This window comes from Ursus maritimus, unplaced genomic scaffold (genome assembly GCF_017311325.1).
Source record: "Ursus maritimus isolate PB19 unplaced genomic scaffold, ASM1731132v1 scaffold_12, whole genome shotgun sequence".
NCBI classification, from domain to species: domain Eukaryota; kingdom Metazoa; phylum Chordata; class Mammalia; order Carnivora; family Ursidae; genus Ursus; species Ursus maritimus.
Window position 1 is genome coordinate 52,453,636 of NW_024423564.1, and position 19,943 is coordinate 52,473,578.

Here is a 19,943-nt window from a genome sequence, read left to right on the forward strand (position 1 = left end):
TCATGGTTTGGTCTTTCACTAATTCTAGTCATGATGTAATCAAAGCTATTCCTCTCCCAAAGAAAAATTCCTAACATTCCTTGCACATTACAAAACCTAAGCAAACAGGATTCAGGATTAAAAACAAAATAGTGATAAAGTACCTATATATGATCTATAGAAAGGGTCTTATTTTCCTCCTGTAATTCATGTCTTTTACCAATTGTGTGAAATTGTAGTTTAAAGTCTGGTTTATGCATACCCCATTTCAACAATTTTCTAACTTCTGAAAAGACCTTCCTCTGTCCCAATTCCATATTTCTCCACTCCACCTGAAATTGAGGTATCCAAATTTTTTTTAAAGTAGATCTGAAGTATTTCAAGAAAATTAATTTAACAGTTCTTCTAGTAACTTATTCTATCAATCTCAATTAAAACAAATCACACTTATGCTAAGCGAAATAAGTCAATCAGAGAAAGACAGATGATTTCACACATATGTGGAATTTAAAGTTCTTAAACTCTATTTCATCATGTCATTCCCATATAAATACCTACAGTCATTTCTTAGTTCTATAATATTAATAGCAGCATTATTTATTAAAGTGATTACCATGTTCCTGCACTGTGCTAAATGCTTAATACATGTGAGATGATTTAAATCTTTCAAAAACACAGAAAATATACTTATTCTCAATTTATAGATAAGGAAACTGAGACTCAGAAGGGCTGGTGACTAACTTACCAGTGACAAAGCTAAAATCAAACATAGGTCTGTCTCTATTCAAAGCTCTTAATCAGTATCTAAACCAGTGCTTGGCACAGAGTTACCACTCAATAAATATTTGTTGAATAAATGATGAATAAATGAAATACTATGCTGTACTACCTTGGTATAATATTAATAGTCAAGTAAATTTTTTATTTTTTAATATAATACCCATATTTTATACTAAACAAAATAGCTGGCATATATTACCTTTCTAATAAACATTGTTTGAGTTGAACTACACTAAGAAATTGTATTGGTTAAAAAAAAAAAAGAAATTATATTGGTAAGGCCCCAATTAACAGAAGCATGACACTGAGTAAAAGTATTATTATGGTTTTAATATAATCCATATTAATATTTCTCTTTCTTTATACTGGCTAAAATAATTTATTTATACTTTTGAATTAGGTAAACCACAATTATTTAACTAAGTTAATTTTATGAGCATTTAATTTAGTTGCAAAAACAGGAAGCTTCCATTGATAGAAAATAATATTGTTGGACAACTAAATATTGTGTGTGAACATGTTGGACATGCACACCAAATTGCTTAGGGTGTAGAGATTCCTAAACAGTCTGAACAAAATTCCTTGGAGATAATGTTTTAAAATTTTAATATAGAACAAATGTCACTCTCTAGCAATTTAAAGATATAAGGGACTTCAGAGTTCAATAACAAATACAGAGTTGTTATTTGAAACAAAAATGTAGCCCTTGAGAACAATCAGTTCAGTTTTCTAACAGCAGTTATAGTATGTGGTCATAACCATTTTTCCCCCTTTTACAGAGGTCTCTAGGTACACATTTTTAATGTATCCTAGCAGTTTCCAGTTAATGTTTTATATTTCTATAGCTATTATTTTCTGTTGAAAGAAAACTAGTAAAGGTTGAGTCTAAAAAGGGAAAACAAAGGAAGAAGATCAATATTAACACTCCACAAATATTGACTTAGTAAAGTGACTTTGTTGTCTTTCTCTCATAGGAATTGATATTGAATGAATGATTTATTTATAAGAAATACCTATGAAAAATATTTGTTGAACAAAATTTAAAAATTGTTTGGCAAAGTACATATTCAGATAATTCTTCAAGTTCAAAAACTGAAAAATCATCACTTTCAAACTAAAGACCTTTTAATAATATTCTTATTCATCATTTTTACTTTACAATTATTAAAACTGGCTTATAGGTAGAAATGCCATAATCCACAGAAAAATCTCAGAGAATTACTTCACAAACTTTACTTGTTCTCTGTAGACACCAAATAGTTATTTATAAACTTAGTTAATGTCAAGTTTTTTTCAGAAAAAGTCTTACCTATAAATTTAAAATACTATACATTTGGGATGCCTGGGTGGCTTAGTTGGCTAAGTGTCTGACTTCAGCTCAGGTCACGATCAGCCCACGTCATAGGGCTCCCCATTCGGCAGGGAGTCTGCTTGTCCCTCTGCCCCCCTCAACTCATGCTCTCTCTCAAATAAATAAAATCTTAAAAAACAAATAAATAAAATAATATAAAATACAATACCTTTATTGAGTTTGGCTCAGTTAACTTTGAGTTTCGGTTACTATTAGCACCCATGGTAATTGTGAAGGAAACAGATGTTTTGAACTTTCTAGTTGTTGCCAGTAAAGAACTCCTGGAATCACCTGTAACAAGTGAGAATTACTTGGTCTCACATTATGAAAAGTTGTCAATACTAAGTCTGTTTCTAAATACAGTGTAGTATAAAAGGCATGTGTATTAATTTCTTTCTTTCTGCTCTTCAGGTTAGAAGTTTCATATTTATCAGGCTTTAATGGTCCCTAATTAATGGGCTACTACTAAGATTTTATATTTCAATATGTCATTCTTTACCCTGAAGTCTTAGTTTTAACAAAATATAATGAGCATAGCCAAGTCAAGTTCCATAATAAAATTTTTACTTCAATAGATTTTTACAGCTGAGACTCTAGAAACAGTAGCTAATGAAAGTTGGATTCTCATTTGTTTTATCGCTGATAAGCTAAGATAAAAGAAAAATTTATCTGAATATGACCCTTCATTCTTGATCAAGAAATCCCTAGTGTCAAAAGTAAATACCTTTATTTGAGAATGCTTCCTGATCAGTTTTTCTTATGATTCTAGGCGATGGTTTTGGTACTGGTGATGGGTCCCTTTCAGGGGATCCTTCAGTGTGGCTTCCAAACTGTTGACGCCTCAGTTTACTGTCAACCTCCAGTTTTTCTACAGTAGTTTTGAGACATTGCTCAATGGTTGTCATATATAATTTACAAAACTATAGGAAATAAAAAAGTAATCCAGTGGGTATAACATTCAATCATACATTTGGGAGGAGGCAAATGCACATTAGTAGGCAAGGGATAGACTGACAGATGGAATAGATTTCCTATTGAACGAGGTTACTCATTTTATTTTCTTGAAATTAGACTGACCACCCTCAAGTGACCTAGTGAAATGCAGCCATGATTCAATGAGGAGGCCATACTCTGAGTGAAAATAAAATGTTACACAAAGAGAGGCGATTTATTATTTTTTTATAAGACATGTGTAGACTTGAGTTTGTTCTAAATAATTTTTATGATTCTTCCATCCCAGAAAAGGTATATTCCTGAGGAGAGTCTCTATGTTTGAGTGTGCATCTGTGTGTGTGAGCACATGCATGTATTTTATCTTGATTATTTCTAATGTAGTCATCAGATTACAATACTCTTCAGATTAAATTTCAAGTACAATTTGTACACAACATATTATGTCATTGCCAATATTAAAAAGATGTGTCCCTTTAAAAATTCTTCTCCTACACAGTATACAAATTTACATTAACATGATCTTATGTACCTTGATGTAGTCAAATTTGCCATCAGCATTTACATCTGCCAAACTTATTACAGCATTTACTTCTTCTCGAGTCATCTTCTCACCTCTCTGAAAAAACAAGATTTATTTTAAAGCAACATGACTATCACTTAGTTATGCAGGGGAGAGTGGAAATTCATTTTAATCTTTTCTACAAGTCACTTTGAATATATGGTTTCATTATAAATCTCAGAATGAGTATTATGTCAAGCAAGAATGAAACATATAAAATAAAATTTCACAATTTTATTAATATTGTAAAAGTATGAACTTCAGTTTACTAAATTTCAACAATATATATCATCAATCCAGTAATAATACTACCACTGAATTTAGAGTAATTATAATTTCTCACAGTATACCAAGAATCAGAATGGATTCCCAATCCCATTTATACTTTCTCTTTTACTTATCACATATGAATCTATTCCTGAATTACAAAAAGTTCTGGGCAGCAAATAATTGCAAAGGAACACAAGGGGATTGCAACATGGGTTCAATTTTATACTTTATGTTTTATTTACAGAGCATCTTTCATCCAGAAGGATCCTTAAGTACTTTATAAACAACATATATGTGATTCATTTCACCTGCCAATGAAATAGTTATTTTTAATGTGGCCTTGGTAGCCAAAGCTAGAATTCCAAATAGTTTTTCTAGCAATGCATATTATAAAACTATTTCACAAATCTTACCTTTGTTAGAAGTTTATAAAGGTCAGTGTGTAAAATAGAGCCATCATCATTTACATCTAATTGCTTAAATGACTTTAGTAGTTCTGCTTTTGAAGTAGGTTTCTCCTTCCTTAAAATTATGCAAAAATCATCAAAATTCAGTTTGGCAGTTTGAGGAGTCCAATACTTATTAATGGTCTTCTGGGATGGATTTCTTCCTGCATGCTGTAGAGCTGCCCAATAAAGCAAGCATTTGTTATAGTAACATTTGGAATTGGTATCTAAGTGTATATTTTCTTTCAGTCATTATACATTACAATAGTATACAAAAGTACACACACACCTTTGGGGTTGATAATCTAGTGATATCAATGTATGCCTGACTTCCAAAAATGAAAAAATATACGTTACCAGCCACAGATTCTTGATCTATTAATGCCAGAATTAAATATTTTACCTGTTCTGACAGTTCGTTCTCAACCTACATTGTTTAACTGATAACATATGTTTTACTTTGTGAGAGTGCCTAGGAAAAAAAAAAGATTAAAAACCACCATCCACTTAATTGTTTTGAGGCCCTAAGAATTACCACAAAAAGTATAAATTATTACTTTTTCTGGCCCAACAAATACCTTAATGAAATGAGGAAATCATTAATCTGAGAAAATTACTGTCAATAAGGCATGATATCTAAAATGTTCACGATTGCTAGATATTAGGGTTTCAAGAATATTAATCATGTCACAAATATCAAATATATGCACAAAATTTATCTATTTGCAGTTATAGCCTTGCTAAAAATCAAGAATCTCAACATAGTTTGAGAGAAGACTATTATGGAGATGCAATGGTTGAATTACTCTTAATTTTTAACCAGAATCTTTAAAAATAGTCCTATAACCAGTTATTCATAAGACAGTCTTGTTTTAAAAGGCATGTCCTTATTATCTATGAAAGACAACAAATTACAATGTGAGAGAGGCTTTGGATTTGTGTATGTCATACACACTAAAATATAATGGTTTTATTTATTTTTTAAATATTTTATTTATTTATTTGTCAGAGAAAGAGCACAAGTGGGGGGAGTGCCAGGCAGAGGGAGAAGCGGAATCCCAGCTGAGCAAGGAGCCCAACGCGGGACTGGATCCCAGGAAGGCAGAAGGCAGATGCTTAACCGACTGAGCCACCCAGGCGTCCCTAAAATACAATGGTTTTTAACAATTGTATTTTGTACCGCTTAAAAGAAGTAAACTGGCAATTTGCACATAAACAAATCTCTACATCTTAGGACTTAATACTATCTAAAATGAACCCAGTGATAAGATTCCTAAGCACTAGAGATGAAATGAATAAAATTTTAAAGGTGTAACTCTCCTGAATTGTGCTACCACCTCCTACTACAAAACCTTATATTGGGTATTTCTAATTATCTTAGGTGAGATTTCACAAGATCTGGGCACTGTCAATTAGCACTAAAAAATGATAATCTGGATAGTCCACAATATAATGAATAAGAACTAATATACATAAAACAAATTTTAAAAATATCCTCAAGGAAATAGAAACTATAACAGGATAATAAATACAGACATTTGTGGGTCCATTATATTGAACATTCATTGTGTATAAGCATAATACAGGGTGGTTTGCTTGGTTTTTTTCAGAGTCAAACTTCTTTTTTTTTTTTTTTTTAAGATTTTTATTTATTTGACAGAGAGAGACAGCCAGTGAGAGAGGGAACACAAGCAGGGGGAGTGGGAGAGGAAGAAGCAGGCTCATAGTGGAGGAGCCTGATGTGGGGCTCGATCCCAGAACGCCGGGATCACGCCCTGAGCCGAAGGCAGACGCTTTAACCGCTGTGCCACCCAGGCGCCCCCAGAGTCAAACTTCTTGATTCCTAAATTTTATAATCTAAATAGGAAGTCCACACCTGAAGTATAAAAGTACTATCTATGGTCATGATTTAAGGTTAGTAACATATTAGAAGTCCACAGACTAAGAGAAATTTCCCATCCTCCAGATTATGACAGTGCAGCATACCTAGATAACTTAAACTTTGGCAGAGAAAAGGAAACGAGACAATCATCTAGAGATGACTTGTAGAGCTAACAGAAGTTGCACCTAGAAAGGCTTAGTGGAAATTTGTAGCAGTGGAGACACTACAATTTTTTTTTACTTCCAAAGGCTTATTTTGGATGTAGACAAAAGCCCTGATTACCATGCTGCCCTAGGAATAAACAAAAGACAAGTATTTTGCCTAGCATAAAAATGGACAATTCCATAAATCATCTGTGAAGAGAATCAGGGAAAAGTACACGTGTTCTAGGATTCTGTCACCAGCCAACCTCCACCCTTTCAAAGGTAAGAATACAAGTAGGACTTAAACGGAGTTGTGATTTGGATCCATGTGAAAAGAAAATGCTGCGGTGCCTGGCTGGCTCACTGGGTGGAGCATGCAACTCCTGATCTGGGGGTCATTAGTTCAAGCCCCACGTTAGGGGTAGAGATCACTCAAAAAAAAAAAAAAAAAGAGGGGCGCCTGGGTGGCTCAGATGGTTAAGTGTCTGATTTTGGCTCAGGTCATAATCTCCAGGTCCTGGGATCAAGCCCCACATCAGGCTCCCCAGCTGGCTCAGCTGGAGTCTGCTTCTCCGTCTCCCTCTGCCTCTCCCCCTGCTTGTGTGCTCTCTCTCTCTCTCTCTCAAACGAATAAATAAAATCTTAAAAAAAAAAGAAAAAGAAAAAGAAAAGAAGAAAGAAAGAGGAGCTCCTGGGTGTCTCAGTCAGTTAAGCTTCTGACTCTTGGTTTCAGCTCAGGTCATGATCTCATGGGTTGTGGGATGGCGCCCCATGTCCGCTCTGTACTCAGTGGGGAGTCTGCTTGAAGATTCTTTCTGCCCTTCTCCCCACTTGTGCGATCTGTCTCGCTCTCTAAAATAAATAAATAAATCTTAAAAAAAAAAAAAGAAAACGCTATTTTCCGTATAGCTTTGGGAAAATGGGTGTGTCTTTCCCAAAGTGGCAGGTCAGCATACACTTGGTGCTGTCTTCAATAACAAAATGGTTTTTGGGGCACCTGGGTGGCTTAGTTGGTTAAGCTCCAACTCTTCATTTCAGCTCAGGTCATGATCTCAGAGTTGTGTAATCCAGCCCCACATTGGGCTCTGCAGTGGACATGGAGGCTGCTTAAGATTCTCTCCCTTTCCCTCTGCCCCTCCCCCCTCTAAAAAAGCAAAACAAAAACTGTTTTTTAATGTACTATTAATTACAAAACAACTTTCTCAGAATAAAATTAATCATGCATAAACATGTACTCAGTAAGCAGACATTCTCAAATCTATGAAATAGGTATAACTCAGTAATTACCAATCTAATGAAATTTCTAATTTTAGAATTAGTTGGAGTCCATCATTACATCTAATAACAGTAAAGACATGTAACTGTAAATGTTTAATGGTTTACACAAAACTACTGATCTTTTGCCAGGGTTTACTTTAAGCTTTGACATGAGTCTATAATACCTGTATTTTTTAAAATTGGAAAAAAAAGGAACTCTAAAACTCTGATAATGGTACTCTTCTGTACAACCTTGAAATGGAATGTCAAAGCACATGTTATATACATAAATGGCAGAAAGATATAAATGAAAGATATAGTAATAAGAAATATATCACTGGTTTACACTACTTTTTAAAACTCTAGATTATCTGAACTCAATCATTATAATGTTACAAAGAGAATTCCACCATAAAACCAAAAGTATATATAACACTGAAGAGACAAACACTGAATTATCCAGATAATTCTCTAAGATTGATAGCACCTTAGTAATATATACTCATTGATTCACAAACTAAATGCCACAATAACGAAAGACAGGTTAAACTTTTAAACAGGAGATTCATGATCTCAGACTACTTTCAAAAGAATAAAGAAAAAACTAAAATTATACTTTAAATAAAATATAAATTTAATCTTTATATAGTTTATAAAATAAAATTTTAATCTTTTCAATTTTCATATTTCAAATATGGATTTCCTCAAATAGAGATCTTATTGCATACAAACCCAAGACATTATTGCAAAAATATGTCAGAATTTTTCTTTAAGGAAACCACTTCTAAAGTTGGCAAAATAATTCAGTTTCTCTATTCATAAAGTTATTAGCCTTGATGAAACTGACATGACTATTCAGTGTTATCTGGTATTGTTTGCCACTTTCTCAAGAGTAAAGACCTCCAAGTAATTTGACACACCTGGCAAGGACAAAATTCACTGGTTTGAGGTATATTTACAACCAGAGAAACTTTAGATATGACAATGGAGAGAAGCAAAAGAAGACCAAATCCTACCCCCACCAAAAAACAAACAAAAAAACAAAAACAGCACTCACTCTTCTCTTTTAAAATTTTACTTATCTCCTAATATTTCTCTTTTACAATCATTCAACCTGTTTTTATATATTCTTTACATTTTCCCCAATATAGGTCAAATTAAGGCTGGTGATTCAGATGCCAAGTGTTTTAAATTCTATTATTATAGAATCTTATAAATCTTATACAAATATATATATTTATATAGAATTATATAAATCTTAAAGTACAAACAAGAATTTTTTAAATATATTTTTAAGCAAGTAATTGATGAAAGCTTTAAAAATATTAATCCAGTCTATATAAACATTGAATGTTTTATTTTGAAGCTACTAGAATATATAAATATATAAAATGGCACAATAACATAATGTAGTTCCACTGCTCAAGCTTTCCTAAGAAACTGGTATGTTTCGACAATGTAATTCTTATTCCTGTCTTTCTGATCTATTAACTTTCAACAAATGAGGCAAAATACATAAATTTTAAAGAAAAATTTACCCAAGTAAAGTTGTTCTTTAGAAATAATGTTTTCTAAGCTGCTTTTAAAAACGGTTAAGTAGGCAGCTCTACAATTCATATAAAATATCTCTTCTTCAGTTAGTGGAAATTTCTTTGTTCGAGGACTCTCAGAAAGCGCTGACTTCTGACTGGAGAAAGCTGCATCTTTTCCTGGACTGATGGCCATTCTATTAGAAAATAATTTAAAAATTTTAGTCAATGTTAATCCCCTAAAATGCAAATGTCACCTTGACTTTCAAATGGGGGGAAGGGGAATCTAAGCATTCAAGTTTTCATATGTGGGGAAAAAAGACAAATACAATATGCATGTGGTTGCATTATTATATGCTAAATTAGAATAAGCTTTTGGCAGTGTGTGTGTTATATATATACATATGTAGGTGTGTATACACATGCATATGTAGAAATCAACTATATATGAGACAAAATATATATAGAAAATACATATATATGAGAGAGCCAAAATAATAAAGCCAAAGCAAAGATGTAATATAAAAACAAAATAAGTATCATACAGCAAAGGAAAAGCACACAACAATACTCTCAAAATAAGAGGACAGTAAGTTGGGGCACCTAGGTGGCTCAGTCAGTTAGGCATCTACCTCTGGCTTAGGTCATGATCCCAGTGTCCTGACACAGAGTCCCACATCGGCCTCCCTGCTCAGCAGGGAGTCTGCCTCTCCCTCTCCCTCTGCCCTTCACCCCGACTTGTGCTCGAGCTCGCTCTCTCTCTCTCTCTCTCTCGTGTTCTGTCTCTCTAATAAATAAAATCTTAAAAAAAAAGAAGACAGTAAGTTAAGTCTTCATAGGGTTGTCACGAGGATTAAATATGTTAATACATGTGAAGCATACAGAACAGTGCCTTGCACATAATAAGTGCTAAATAAACTTTGAAAAAGTGTAACTCCACAGCAATGAGAATTTGGATGTAATGTGATTGGCAGCTGGCACCCATCACCTCAGCAGGAGCAACAACAAGGTCACTTCACCAACATCTCAATAATACAGGCCAACATTCTGACTGACTGAATTTTTTGGATTACATTTAAAGCATTATTGTGAGATTTTATTGCATCTGTTACTAATACTGCTGTGGGGTTATACAGCACCTCGGCTCATAAGCCTTAAAGAACTATCATACATCTTAATTTATTCTTATTACAGTGGTCAGGTATTTTTTGTCCCTTTTACAGATAAGGAAATTGAGGGACAGAGATGTAACCCAGCTAGCAGTAATAAGAGGCAGTAAATTTTGATAACAGTTTCTTCTTTATTAATGTGAATGAAGGCTTCTTGTACAACAGTTACTGTGAGGCACTAAATTGTGCTGGTGGTCTAACAGCTTCCAACATTATTTTACCCAGCTTTGACTTCTAAAAATACATTCCAACCTAATAAATTGAATATTTCAAGTTCAACAATAAGACGACAAGGTAGGGTCCCCTTCAGGACTCATTGGATTCTTACTCAGGAGGCCTAAATCACTTGCACCTTCTTGAATTATATAGGTCTTTTACACTTGGGAAAGAAAGATAATAATCGCTTATCATGGATGAAGTACCCTATTTATAATACACAGACTGCCTGCCTGACACTTTCATATTACACCAGATTTAGAAGGACCCCATAGGGATGTGGAGTCACAGTCTGGTTACTGCAAATTGATATCACTATAATTAAGCATCAGTTTTAAACACATATGCGTGCGTGCATTTCCTCAGAAATGTGGGGGGAAAACTGTCCCGATAAGAAAGGAAGAATTAATGTTCATTTTGCAGCAAGCAATTTTTAAATTTAAATATTTTTTTTTAGGATCGTCCTCGAATACTCTTTCCAAATAAGGTGACTCCCTCACGTGGAAATCCCACAGTAGAAATGTTCCATTATTCTGTTCTTCCCCTTTTTGCGACGAGAGACTAAACGGAAGCTTAAATAAATATATAACTGCACCCCTCAGGCTTGGAAACCTTCTTCATTTAAAACTCCAGCCCGAGACCCAGACGGGGGCCTAGAGAGCACATTGCAGCAAACGACTCCATAAATAACCCGCCACACAATAGCAAGAAAAATAAACTGTTAACAAGCGCCTAAGGCTTCTAAAGGGCCAAGTGAAAACAGAGCCACCCAGTCCCCGGCCCTACACGGTGAAATATGCTCACAGCTGATCTCGGGCAACCTCTCTCTGTTTTCGGATTTCTCTAGGAACACAACTGCCCTTTTATGTACATTTGAGGTACACACGGACCCAGCGCTGGTATGACAGCGAAGTAAAAGAAGCAGGTGAGAGAAAAGGAAGCGGGACAGAGAGGCACAGAGACAGCGAGCTGTTTGCTACCTAATTCCAGCTCACACGCGAGGAAGCACGGCCAATTCTCTCCGCGGATTCTGTGATCCTCTCACCGCAGCCCGACCGATCTCGGCCTTTCCTTTAATTACCATGGCAACTGCGCCTCTCCGCCACCGGAAATAAGATTCAGAGCACCTCCCCAAACAGTCCGGGTAGAAATCTAGGGAGGTAAATCAGGAGAGGACAGAGACGGCTGTGCCGCTCGTCTGTCGGGGGTTTGGAACGGCTGGAATAGAGAGAGGGTCCTGTGGTGCATTGGCAGGGACGGGATGAGGTCCTAGTTCCTTAATTAGACTCTCCTCCCCTCTCCCCCACCCACTGGGATCCCTTGGAGAGTGGAAGGTGGAGGGTGTTTCCAGCGGGCCACCTTGCGTGTGACACCGCGCCTGGCGCCCGCAGGCCCGCGCTTTTCAGACTCCGGCGTTTCCCTCCGAAGGTTCTCCGCTTTAGGAAGAGGTGGCTCAGTTCTTTTTATCCCGCGGCGGTGCTTTCCTGAATGTCGAAATGCCGTAGGTATCTACCCTCCACCGCCCATTGCTGTTTCTTGGGTCCTTTTGTGAGCGAGTAGATATTATGTTGTACTTAAAAATAAAAGCCTGTTATTTCAATAGCAAAAATGGGTTTATACTGGAATAACAGCATTTCAGTTCGCTGCATGCAAGCTATGGCTAAACCACAGGTAAGTCCAACAAAGGAAAGGAGTTATTTTATGGAGAAGAAGGAAAACGTTGGGAGGGGTTATTTTGACCCAAAATCCATGGGAGAACAGTCAGTTCAGGTTCAAGGTGACAGTTTCTCCTTGGCTGAGTTGCAGGGGTGGTCTGTATTTGTAGGAAATGCAGTGTACATCTTTCCCTATTNNNACCTGTAATTAATGGTTCTTTCCTGTTGAAATTCTGTTGGGGTCTGTAATTGACAGTTCTTCCTATAATTGACGTTCAGTGGTATGAGATCCCCTTTTAACCTCCCCTACTCCACTTTAATGAGGTTTCCACTTTATTATTTTTAACATTTCCTCCTTAATCTTTCTCCAAAAGCATCACTGATTAAGAGTCAGGTTTTTCTTAATTCGGTAAACTTTTGCCCCTTCGTGCCAGGAAGAATCTTTCCTGGGTGTTATTTCCCACTTTGGAGGGAAACTGTACAAATTGGAAACCTATTGAGGTCAAATTTGAGTAACAAGGAGGGGTAGCAAGGAGAACTCTCAGGCGGTTCCCACTCTATAGTCCATATTTATCAAGATTGTAAGCATTGGAGATCATCTTACTGAGTACATATTTTTACAAAGATTTGACAGGCAACAAGTACACAATTGAAAGTAACATGACAATTCCAAATTGTGCTGTGGTTCTAAACCAGGATCCTAGATCTGAAAGTAGCCAACTAAAGATATTGGCATTTACTTCAACTTAGGGGAGAAAAATTCCCCTTGTGGGGACAAACACAGAGTCATGTATGCCTCCTGGAAGTCCCTACTTAAAGCGATCATGAAAGCAGAATGGTGATTACTGCAAGAGCACACTGAAAGAATTATCTTGTGCATTTGAGAAGATACAGTGTAGGTATGAACATGAAGCAATAGCTGGTGAACTTTTTACAAAACAGCAAAACTTCAAAGATCTTTTAAAAAGTATTGTTATCTCAAAAGAATTGTTGAAACCAAGTGTGTTAATAATATGGTAAAGTTGAAAATTCAGAAACCATGAATTTTGGATAAGACTCCAGAGTTAGTTAATACTCCAGATGAAAAAGAGAGACTTCATGAATTCTGAGCCTTCTAACAGGCCTGGTCCAGACATCTTGGGAAATCTGTGTCATCAGATATCTGCCTCAATTCCAGGAAATCTTTCTGATCAGATTGTATGCGGATCCAGTCAGGGTTTGATGCTTTCTTTAGATGTGTCACATGAATCCAAGAGTCCATGCCTTGAGGTTTGGCACACAGGAGTTGGCTAACAGTCCCTGATAGGGGACTTTCCAGCAAGGTTGAAGAGATTCTTTCTGGAGGTGTCTTTTTTTTCCAGTAGATGAAACCTCCAAGTTGGCAGGTGTGGTGCTTAAGGTTTTCATCTCCTGAGAGTGCACTGTGAGAAGATTGCTCTACCAAAGCATAGTTAGTTTTGATAGAAGCAATTAGGCTTTTATAATATTGAAGTATATCTTCTTTTATCAACTGTAGGTCAAAGGAATCAGGAGTCAAGTGCATTGGATGTCCTGTGACTGTCTCAAAGGGTGAAAGTCTATGAGTTCCCAAGGGAGTGGGTCTGATATTTAGAAAGAAAAAAGGCAATGCTTTAGGCCAAGATATTTGGAGGGGCTCTACAAATTTTGCCAGTTGAGTCTTAATACTGCCATTAGTGTGTTCGACTAACCCTGAGGATTGATAATGGTATGCACAATAAAAGTGTTGTAAAAGTAGGCAAACAGCGCAGACTTGTTAAAGCACCTGACCGATAAAATCCCCAAGCACTGAAATTGAAGGGGGGGGTTCCCCAATTCTGTTCTTTCTAACAATTTTGGCCACAGAGGAGGCAGTGGCCAGTCTAAAAGGAACACTTTAGTCCGGTGAGGAACCATACAAACCATGACTAAAGCATATTTAATCCAGTGGATGGGGAAGCTGTATGAAATCCATTTGTGAAAACTGAATGGCCTTTGAGGTAATTTAAAGTGTTGGAGACCTGTGGAGACAGGTTTCCCTGCATTGTGTTTTCGACAGGTGGGACAAGTGAGGTAGGCACTTTTTGTGATCTCATTAATATTTCCCCACCAATATTGGTTCATGAGCACTATCATTTTGTTAGTAGACCAATGGTTTACTGCATGTACAGTGGTAAGTGTTGGAAATTTTAGAATTTCTGGTAGGACCAGATTGTTTATTGGTCCAAACCAGTTTTTTCTTTTTATCAAATGAACAGTTATTAGATTTCCAATTTTTTTTTCCTATTCTGGGGCCCATTGTTGGATGTCTCTGGTTAACTTTTCAAAATTATCATCTGGCAGAATATCCCTTTGGGACATGACAGAGGTTTGGCTATTGGTTTCCTTGAGAGCAGCGTTTTTGGCAGAAATACCAGCTGGGTGGTTTCCTTCGGCCTCCAGGGAGTCAAGTTAGGAATGCTTGGGACCTTAGTAGCCAGACCAGGCAGCAAAAGTATGGCATCTAATAAATTCTAGACATAGGAGCCATTTTTAATTTTATCCCCATTGGGGGTAAGGAAACCTCATTGTTTCCATAACATATCAAAGTCTTGAGCTACCCTAAAGGTATACTGGCTATTGGTATAAATGTTTGTGGTTCTACCCCTGACTAAGATACAAGCTTGAGTAAGGGTGTATAACTCAGACTGTTGGGCCGAAGTAGCCAGAGGTAAAGGTGCTACCTCAGTGACTTCAGAGGAGTTGCAGTGACATACCCAGCACACTTACCTTTCGCATCCTTTAAATAAGAACCATCAGTAAACCATGTAAAATCTGTATTAATTAGAGGAGTTTCCTGTAAATTGTTACAGGGAGTCAGAAGGTGATCTGTCAGCATTCATCAGTCGTGAGGGGTCTTGTCAGTGAAGGAGAGGAGAATAGCCGGATTAAGTTACTCTCACTGTAAATTACTATAGTGAGAGAATTGTATGAGAAGGATCTCATAGGAGATGAAATGACTAAAAAGTGTTGAGTGTAACGAGACTTAAGGAGGGCTTCTTGTGCATGGGGCACAAGATGGGATCCCCTGACTATTTCTTCAGTGGCCTTATCCAAAAAGGCAGTGGCAGGAATGGCTCTGAGACAAAGGGGATATCCCTGTGCTGTAGGGTCTAGTTATTAGCTATAATACCCTATGAGTTGATGAGGTCTCCCTGTTTTGGGGTGAGTACTCTAAGGGTATTCCCTTCCCTCTCATATGCAAAGAGGAAAAAGGGAGGTTGATAATCAGGACATCTAAAGGCAGAGGGCTCTATTTAAGGCTTTTTTTTTTTTTTTAAGTCCCAAAAGTTTGTCTTCCCAATCTTTCAAACTAACAGGGTCAAGTTTGTCATTTTTTAGTAAACCATATAGAGATTGAGTCATAAGAGAAGTTTGGAATCAATTTCAACAGCAGACAACTGGTCCAAGAAAATACCGTAATTGGTGCTTAGGTTTTGGTTTTGGGAAGTTCAGTATGCCATGAATCCTGGATCCAAATATAGTCCTTATTTCAAGATCAGGTGCCCTAAGTAATCAAAACTGGGTTTGAATAAACTGTAGTTTTTCTTTGTTTTGTTTTGTTTTGTTTTTTAAGATTTTATTTATTTATTGGACAGAGAGAGACACAGCGAGAGAGGGAACACCAGCAGGGAGAGTGGGAGAGGGAGAAACAGGCTTCCCGCCAAGCAGGGAGCCCGACGTGGGGCTCAATGCAGGGCTCGATCCCAGGATGCAGCGATCATGACCTGAGCCGAAGGCAGACGCTTAATGACTGAGCCACCCAGGTGCCCCTGTAGTTTTTCTTTGGAGACTTTATGTCCCTTTAAGACCAAAAGTTTAAACAGGTGGATGCTGTCTTCCTATGAAAAGGTTTGAGAAAGGCAGCAGAGAAGCAATCATCTGTGTATTGTAACAAAGTAGAACGTACAGAAAACTTTATATCATCCAATTTTAAGGTTTGTGAAAAGTAAGGACTCTCTTTGTAACCCTGGAACATTACTATCCAGGTGTATTGCCATTCTTCCCAAGTGAAAGCAGAAGTATCTTTATCAACTAGAATACTAAACAGTGCACTGCAAAAATCAATTACAGTAAAAAGTTTGCTTTCAGTGGAAATAGGTGTCAGTAGTATGTGGGGGTTAGAAACAATAGGGTGCTGAGGGATAACAGTGTTACTTATTGCTCAGAGTTCTTGGACAGACCTCTACTCTGGGACATCCCTAGTGCAAGGGATAATAAGGCACTGGGTCTTGTAATCTTATATTATGGGCTTGATGCCTTGAAAAACTCTTTATAGGGTATTGATTAGTTCTGGGAAGACTTTTTGAGAGATCTGTTTTCTTGATAGGAGGTGCACTGTAGATTCTATCAAGACCAGTTGAAGATTTTGCCTGTAAAGAGGATGGTAGCTGGTCCAATAGGGACAACTGATCATTGTTCCCGGACTCAGCTATAGTGCCATCAGAGATGGAGCAAATAAAAGATGTCAAAGGGTCATTTAATTTGCCTGGTTGGCTATTTTGGTTACTACTATCAAATTTTAGACTTATTTCCCCCTTTGGAAGAAAGAAATTCCAGCATAATATTTTTCTAAGAAATCTCAGCCCAATAAATGAATAGGGGCAGAGTAACTAAGGAGAAAAGGGTCTGTAGCTCTAAAACACCTAAACGAAAGGGAATAGGTCTGGAGTCAAGAACCTGTTGAGGTTTATTAAAGATCCCCCCATTTGAATCGTTTTAGTATCTTGAGGCAGGGGCTGCTTTATAGCAGTGGGGTTAAGCATTGAGAGTGTAGCTCCAGTGTCAAGAGGGATGGAGAGATTCATTCACAATCTGGAAAGTGGTTTCTCCAAGCTGATTAAGAGGAAAGATTGGGGGGCGCCTGGGTGGCACAGAGGTTGGGCGTCTGCCTTCGGCTCAGGGCGTGATCCCGACGTTATGGGATCGAGCCCCACATCGGGCTCCTCTGCTATGAGCCTGCTTCTTCCTCTCCCACTCCCCCTGCTTGTGTTCCCTCTCTCGCTGGCTGTCTCTATCTCTGTCGAATAAATAAATAAAATCTTTAAAAAAAAAAAAAAAAAAAAGAGGAAAGATTGGGAAGAGCCCTTATAGTTCCTTGGAGCCCCATTGGGAATTAAAAGGACATTGGAAAATCTGGTTTAAAGGGCTGAAGGCATCTGAAGCACTTAAGTTTGTAACAGTCTTTTTTCCAGTGTCCTGGCCCTTTGCAATAATAGTAGACACTAGTGGGGAGAGGGGTTGTTTGTTTTGTTTAGGGGCTTTCATTTGCTGGAGTTGAAAATTGAGAATTTTAGACGTCTTTGTTTTAAATTATTCATCTAGGGTGTGGGTGAGCTGGTTTGCCAGGTTAACTAAATCTGGAGGGGACATGGTTTCCCATTCTGATCTCGTCCCTTTAAAAGATAAAGATTCTAGTTTAGTCCATTAATAAACATAGAGTTAAATGCTACCTAAGTGGATTCACCATCTAAAGGGTGGCCAAGGTATTTAACCTTACCAACCTGTTTTCTCAGATTTCTATTAGGTAGTCCTCTGCTTGTGTGAGGACCTGGCCAAACGTTGGATGAAACTAGCCCAGTGAAGACATCCTAAAAGGAATTTAAAGAAACAGACACCAATCTTTGGCAAGATGCTAGAACAATTTCTGGAAATCTCCACCAAGCAATTATAGTAGCTTTTCCTAAGCCTGCTAATTGAAACAAAATTCAGGCTTGTACACAAAAGCCTGACAAACATGTACATAATTACTACACTTAACACCAAACTGTCTTTTAAGAAAATTCTGGTCTTCTAGGTGTTGAGTTTGTCATCAAACCCATTGGTGTCCTCAGTCACTTTAGGAAACTTTACAGCTTGTAATTTGGCCTTAGTCCATAGAGCGTAAGAAATTTGAGATTTATTAGGATCCTCAGAAGACTTAGCTTTAAAGGGGCAGGTTTTAATAGGTTCAGGAGAGTAGGGGAAAGATTTGGAGGAAAGGGGAAGTTTGGTGAAAGGATTAGAATGGGGGACAAATGGGGAGGTGGTGATGGTGCCAAGAAAAATGGCACCAGAGGTAGAGCCTGAGCACAGGACATCTGCCACACATCCTAATACAAAGAAGATGGGGAAGGCAGAAAAGAGGCTTCAGAAGCTCTGATTTCTCTCTTTCTTTGTTTACTTCAGTTAGTCTAGAAATTGTATTTTGCAGAGAGGCAATTTTAGATTCCCAATAACTTGCGGAAGCTTCAAAATACTGATCAAAATAGACATCCCGTTAAGTTTTGACAATTTTAGAGCTGTGGCTGTCCAATTCAGTTTTGAGAAAAGTTAAGTTTGGAGAGAGAGAAAGTTTCCCATAATGGCCACTAAAGTTCTAAATTACTTTTGGTAAGTCATTTCATTTAAGGAAGGACCGTAGCTTTTAAACATAAAACTAGCTGGGGTCCCAGACGTGAGGGGGAGAGGTGGGGTACCCTCAAATCATTTTGATGACTGAGATCCCATTTCTTAAAATATTTTTTTCTAGAGCAAAAAAGAAAAATGCCTAAACAGCACAGTTTCAGCAGGAACAACCTGGTTCCAAAATAGTAACTTTAAGTTGAGTAAAGACCGTAATGAAAAGGTAGAGAATATCAGACTAGATTTAAAGTCTACACATAGACTTTATATATATATACATTTTAAGTTGTATTTTTATATATACTTTTATAATTTATATACAACTTACATATGTAATATATATATTTAATATATATATATATCCCAACTCATTTAATCCTCATAACACTGATACTACCTAACCTAATACCAAAATATGGTAAAAGAATTATTAAAATATTGCTGACCAATGTATTTCATGAACATGGAATCAAAAATCCTTAACAAAAGATTTGCAAATCTAGGGGTGCCTGGGTAGTTTAGTCAGTTAAGCGTCTGCCTTCTGCTCAGGTCATTATCCCAGCATCCTGGGATTGAGCCCCACGTCAGGCTCCCTGCTCAGCAGGGAGTCTTCTTCTCCCTCCTCCTGCTCTGGCATTCTTGCACACGTGCTCTCTCTCTCTCTCTCTCTCCCTCTCAAATAAATAAATAAAAATCTTTAAAGAAAAAAAAAGATTAGCAAATCTAATTCAACATGTAAAAGGGACAATACATTATGTCCAAGTGGGGCTTATCTCAAGAATGCAAATTGTTCTGTTATTTTAAAATCAATATCTTTCAAACAGAGAATAAAGGAGATCATATTAATAGTTGTACAAAGAGCACACTCATTCGTGATAAAATAAAAACTCAGCACACTGGAAGTAGAAAGGGAACTTATTCTATGAAAAACCTACACATACAATACTCAGCACTGAACACTTATTCTAAGATTAGGAATAAGGCAAGATGTATCCTCCCACTACTTCTATCTAACAAAGTACTAGAAAGGAAGGAAATGTGTAAATGTTGGAAAGGAGAAAGTAAAATTGATGATTTGCTGGTGATATTGTCATGAACATGGAAAATCCTAAGGAATTTGTAAAACAGTTATTAGAGCTATTTAGCAGAGATGCAGATCACACAGTCAATATACAAAAATCAATTCTATTTCTACATTTTAGCAAGAAACACCTGGAAATGAAGCTTAAGTTTTTCCATATACAATCACATTTTAAAACTACATAAAAGAAGTTTAACTAGAAGACACTTAAGATTTCTACATTGAAGATTACAACATGTTGCTTAGAGAAAA

At 36.8% G+C, this 19,943-nt stretch overlaps 2 protein-coding genes across 5 annotated transcripts in view; one reads left to right on the plus strand and one right to left on the minus strand.

Moving 5' to 3' along the window:
- The window catches only part of EFCAB7 (EF-hand calcium binding domain 7), a 41,163-nt gene extending 29,544 nt beyond the window's left edge, over positions 1 to 11,619 (minus strand). The window contains exons 1-6 of the mRNA XM_008690787.2: positions 11,516 to 11,619; positions 9,160 to 9,347; positions 4,307 to 4,518; positions 3,594 to 3,680; positions 2,835 to 3,030; positions 2,280 to 2,401 (exon numbers count right to left, since the gene is read on the minus strand). Coding sequence (XP_008689009.2) covers positions 2,280 to 2,401; positions 2,835 to 3,030; positions 3,594 to 3,680; positions 4,307 to 4,518; positions 9,160 to 9,346 — 804 coding nt within the window. The 5' untranslated portion in view covers position 9,347; positions 11,516 to 11,619. The remainder of the gene's footprint in view (positions 1 to 2,279; positions 2,402 to 2,834; positions 3,031 to 3,593; positions 3,681 to 4,306; positions 4,519 to 9,159; positions 9,348 to 11,515) is intronic.
- Positions 11,613 to 19,943, plus strand: part of LOC103663063 (integrin subunit beta 3 binding protein) — a 62,488-nt gene continuing 54,157 nt past the window's right edge. The window contains exon 1 of one of the 4 annotated variants that reach the window (XM_008690785.2): positions 11,613 to 12,036. In XM_008690785.2, coding sequence (XP_008689007.1) covers positions 12,032 to 12,036 — 5 coding nt within the window. In that variant the 5' untranslated portion in view covers positions 11,613 to 12,031. The other 3 variants (XM_008690783.2, XM_008690784.2, XM_008690786.2) reach the window with 3 other exon arrangements.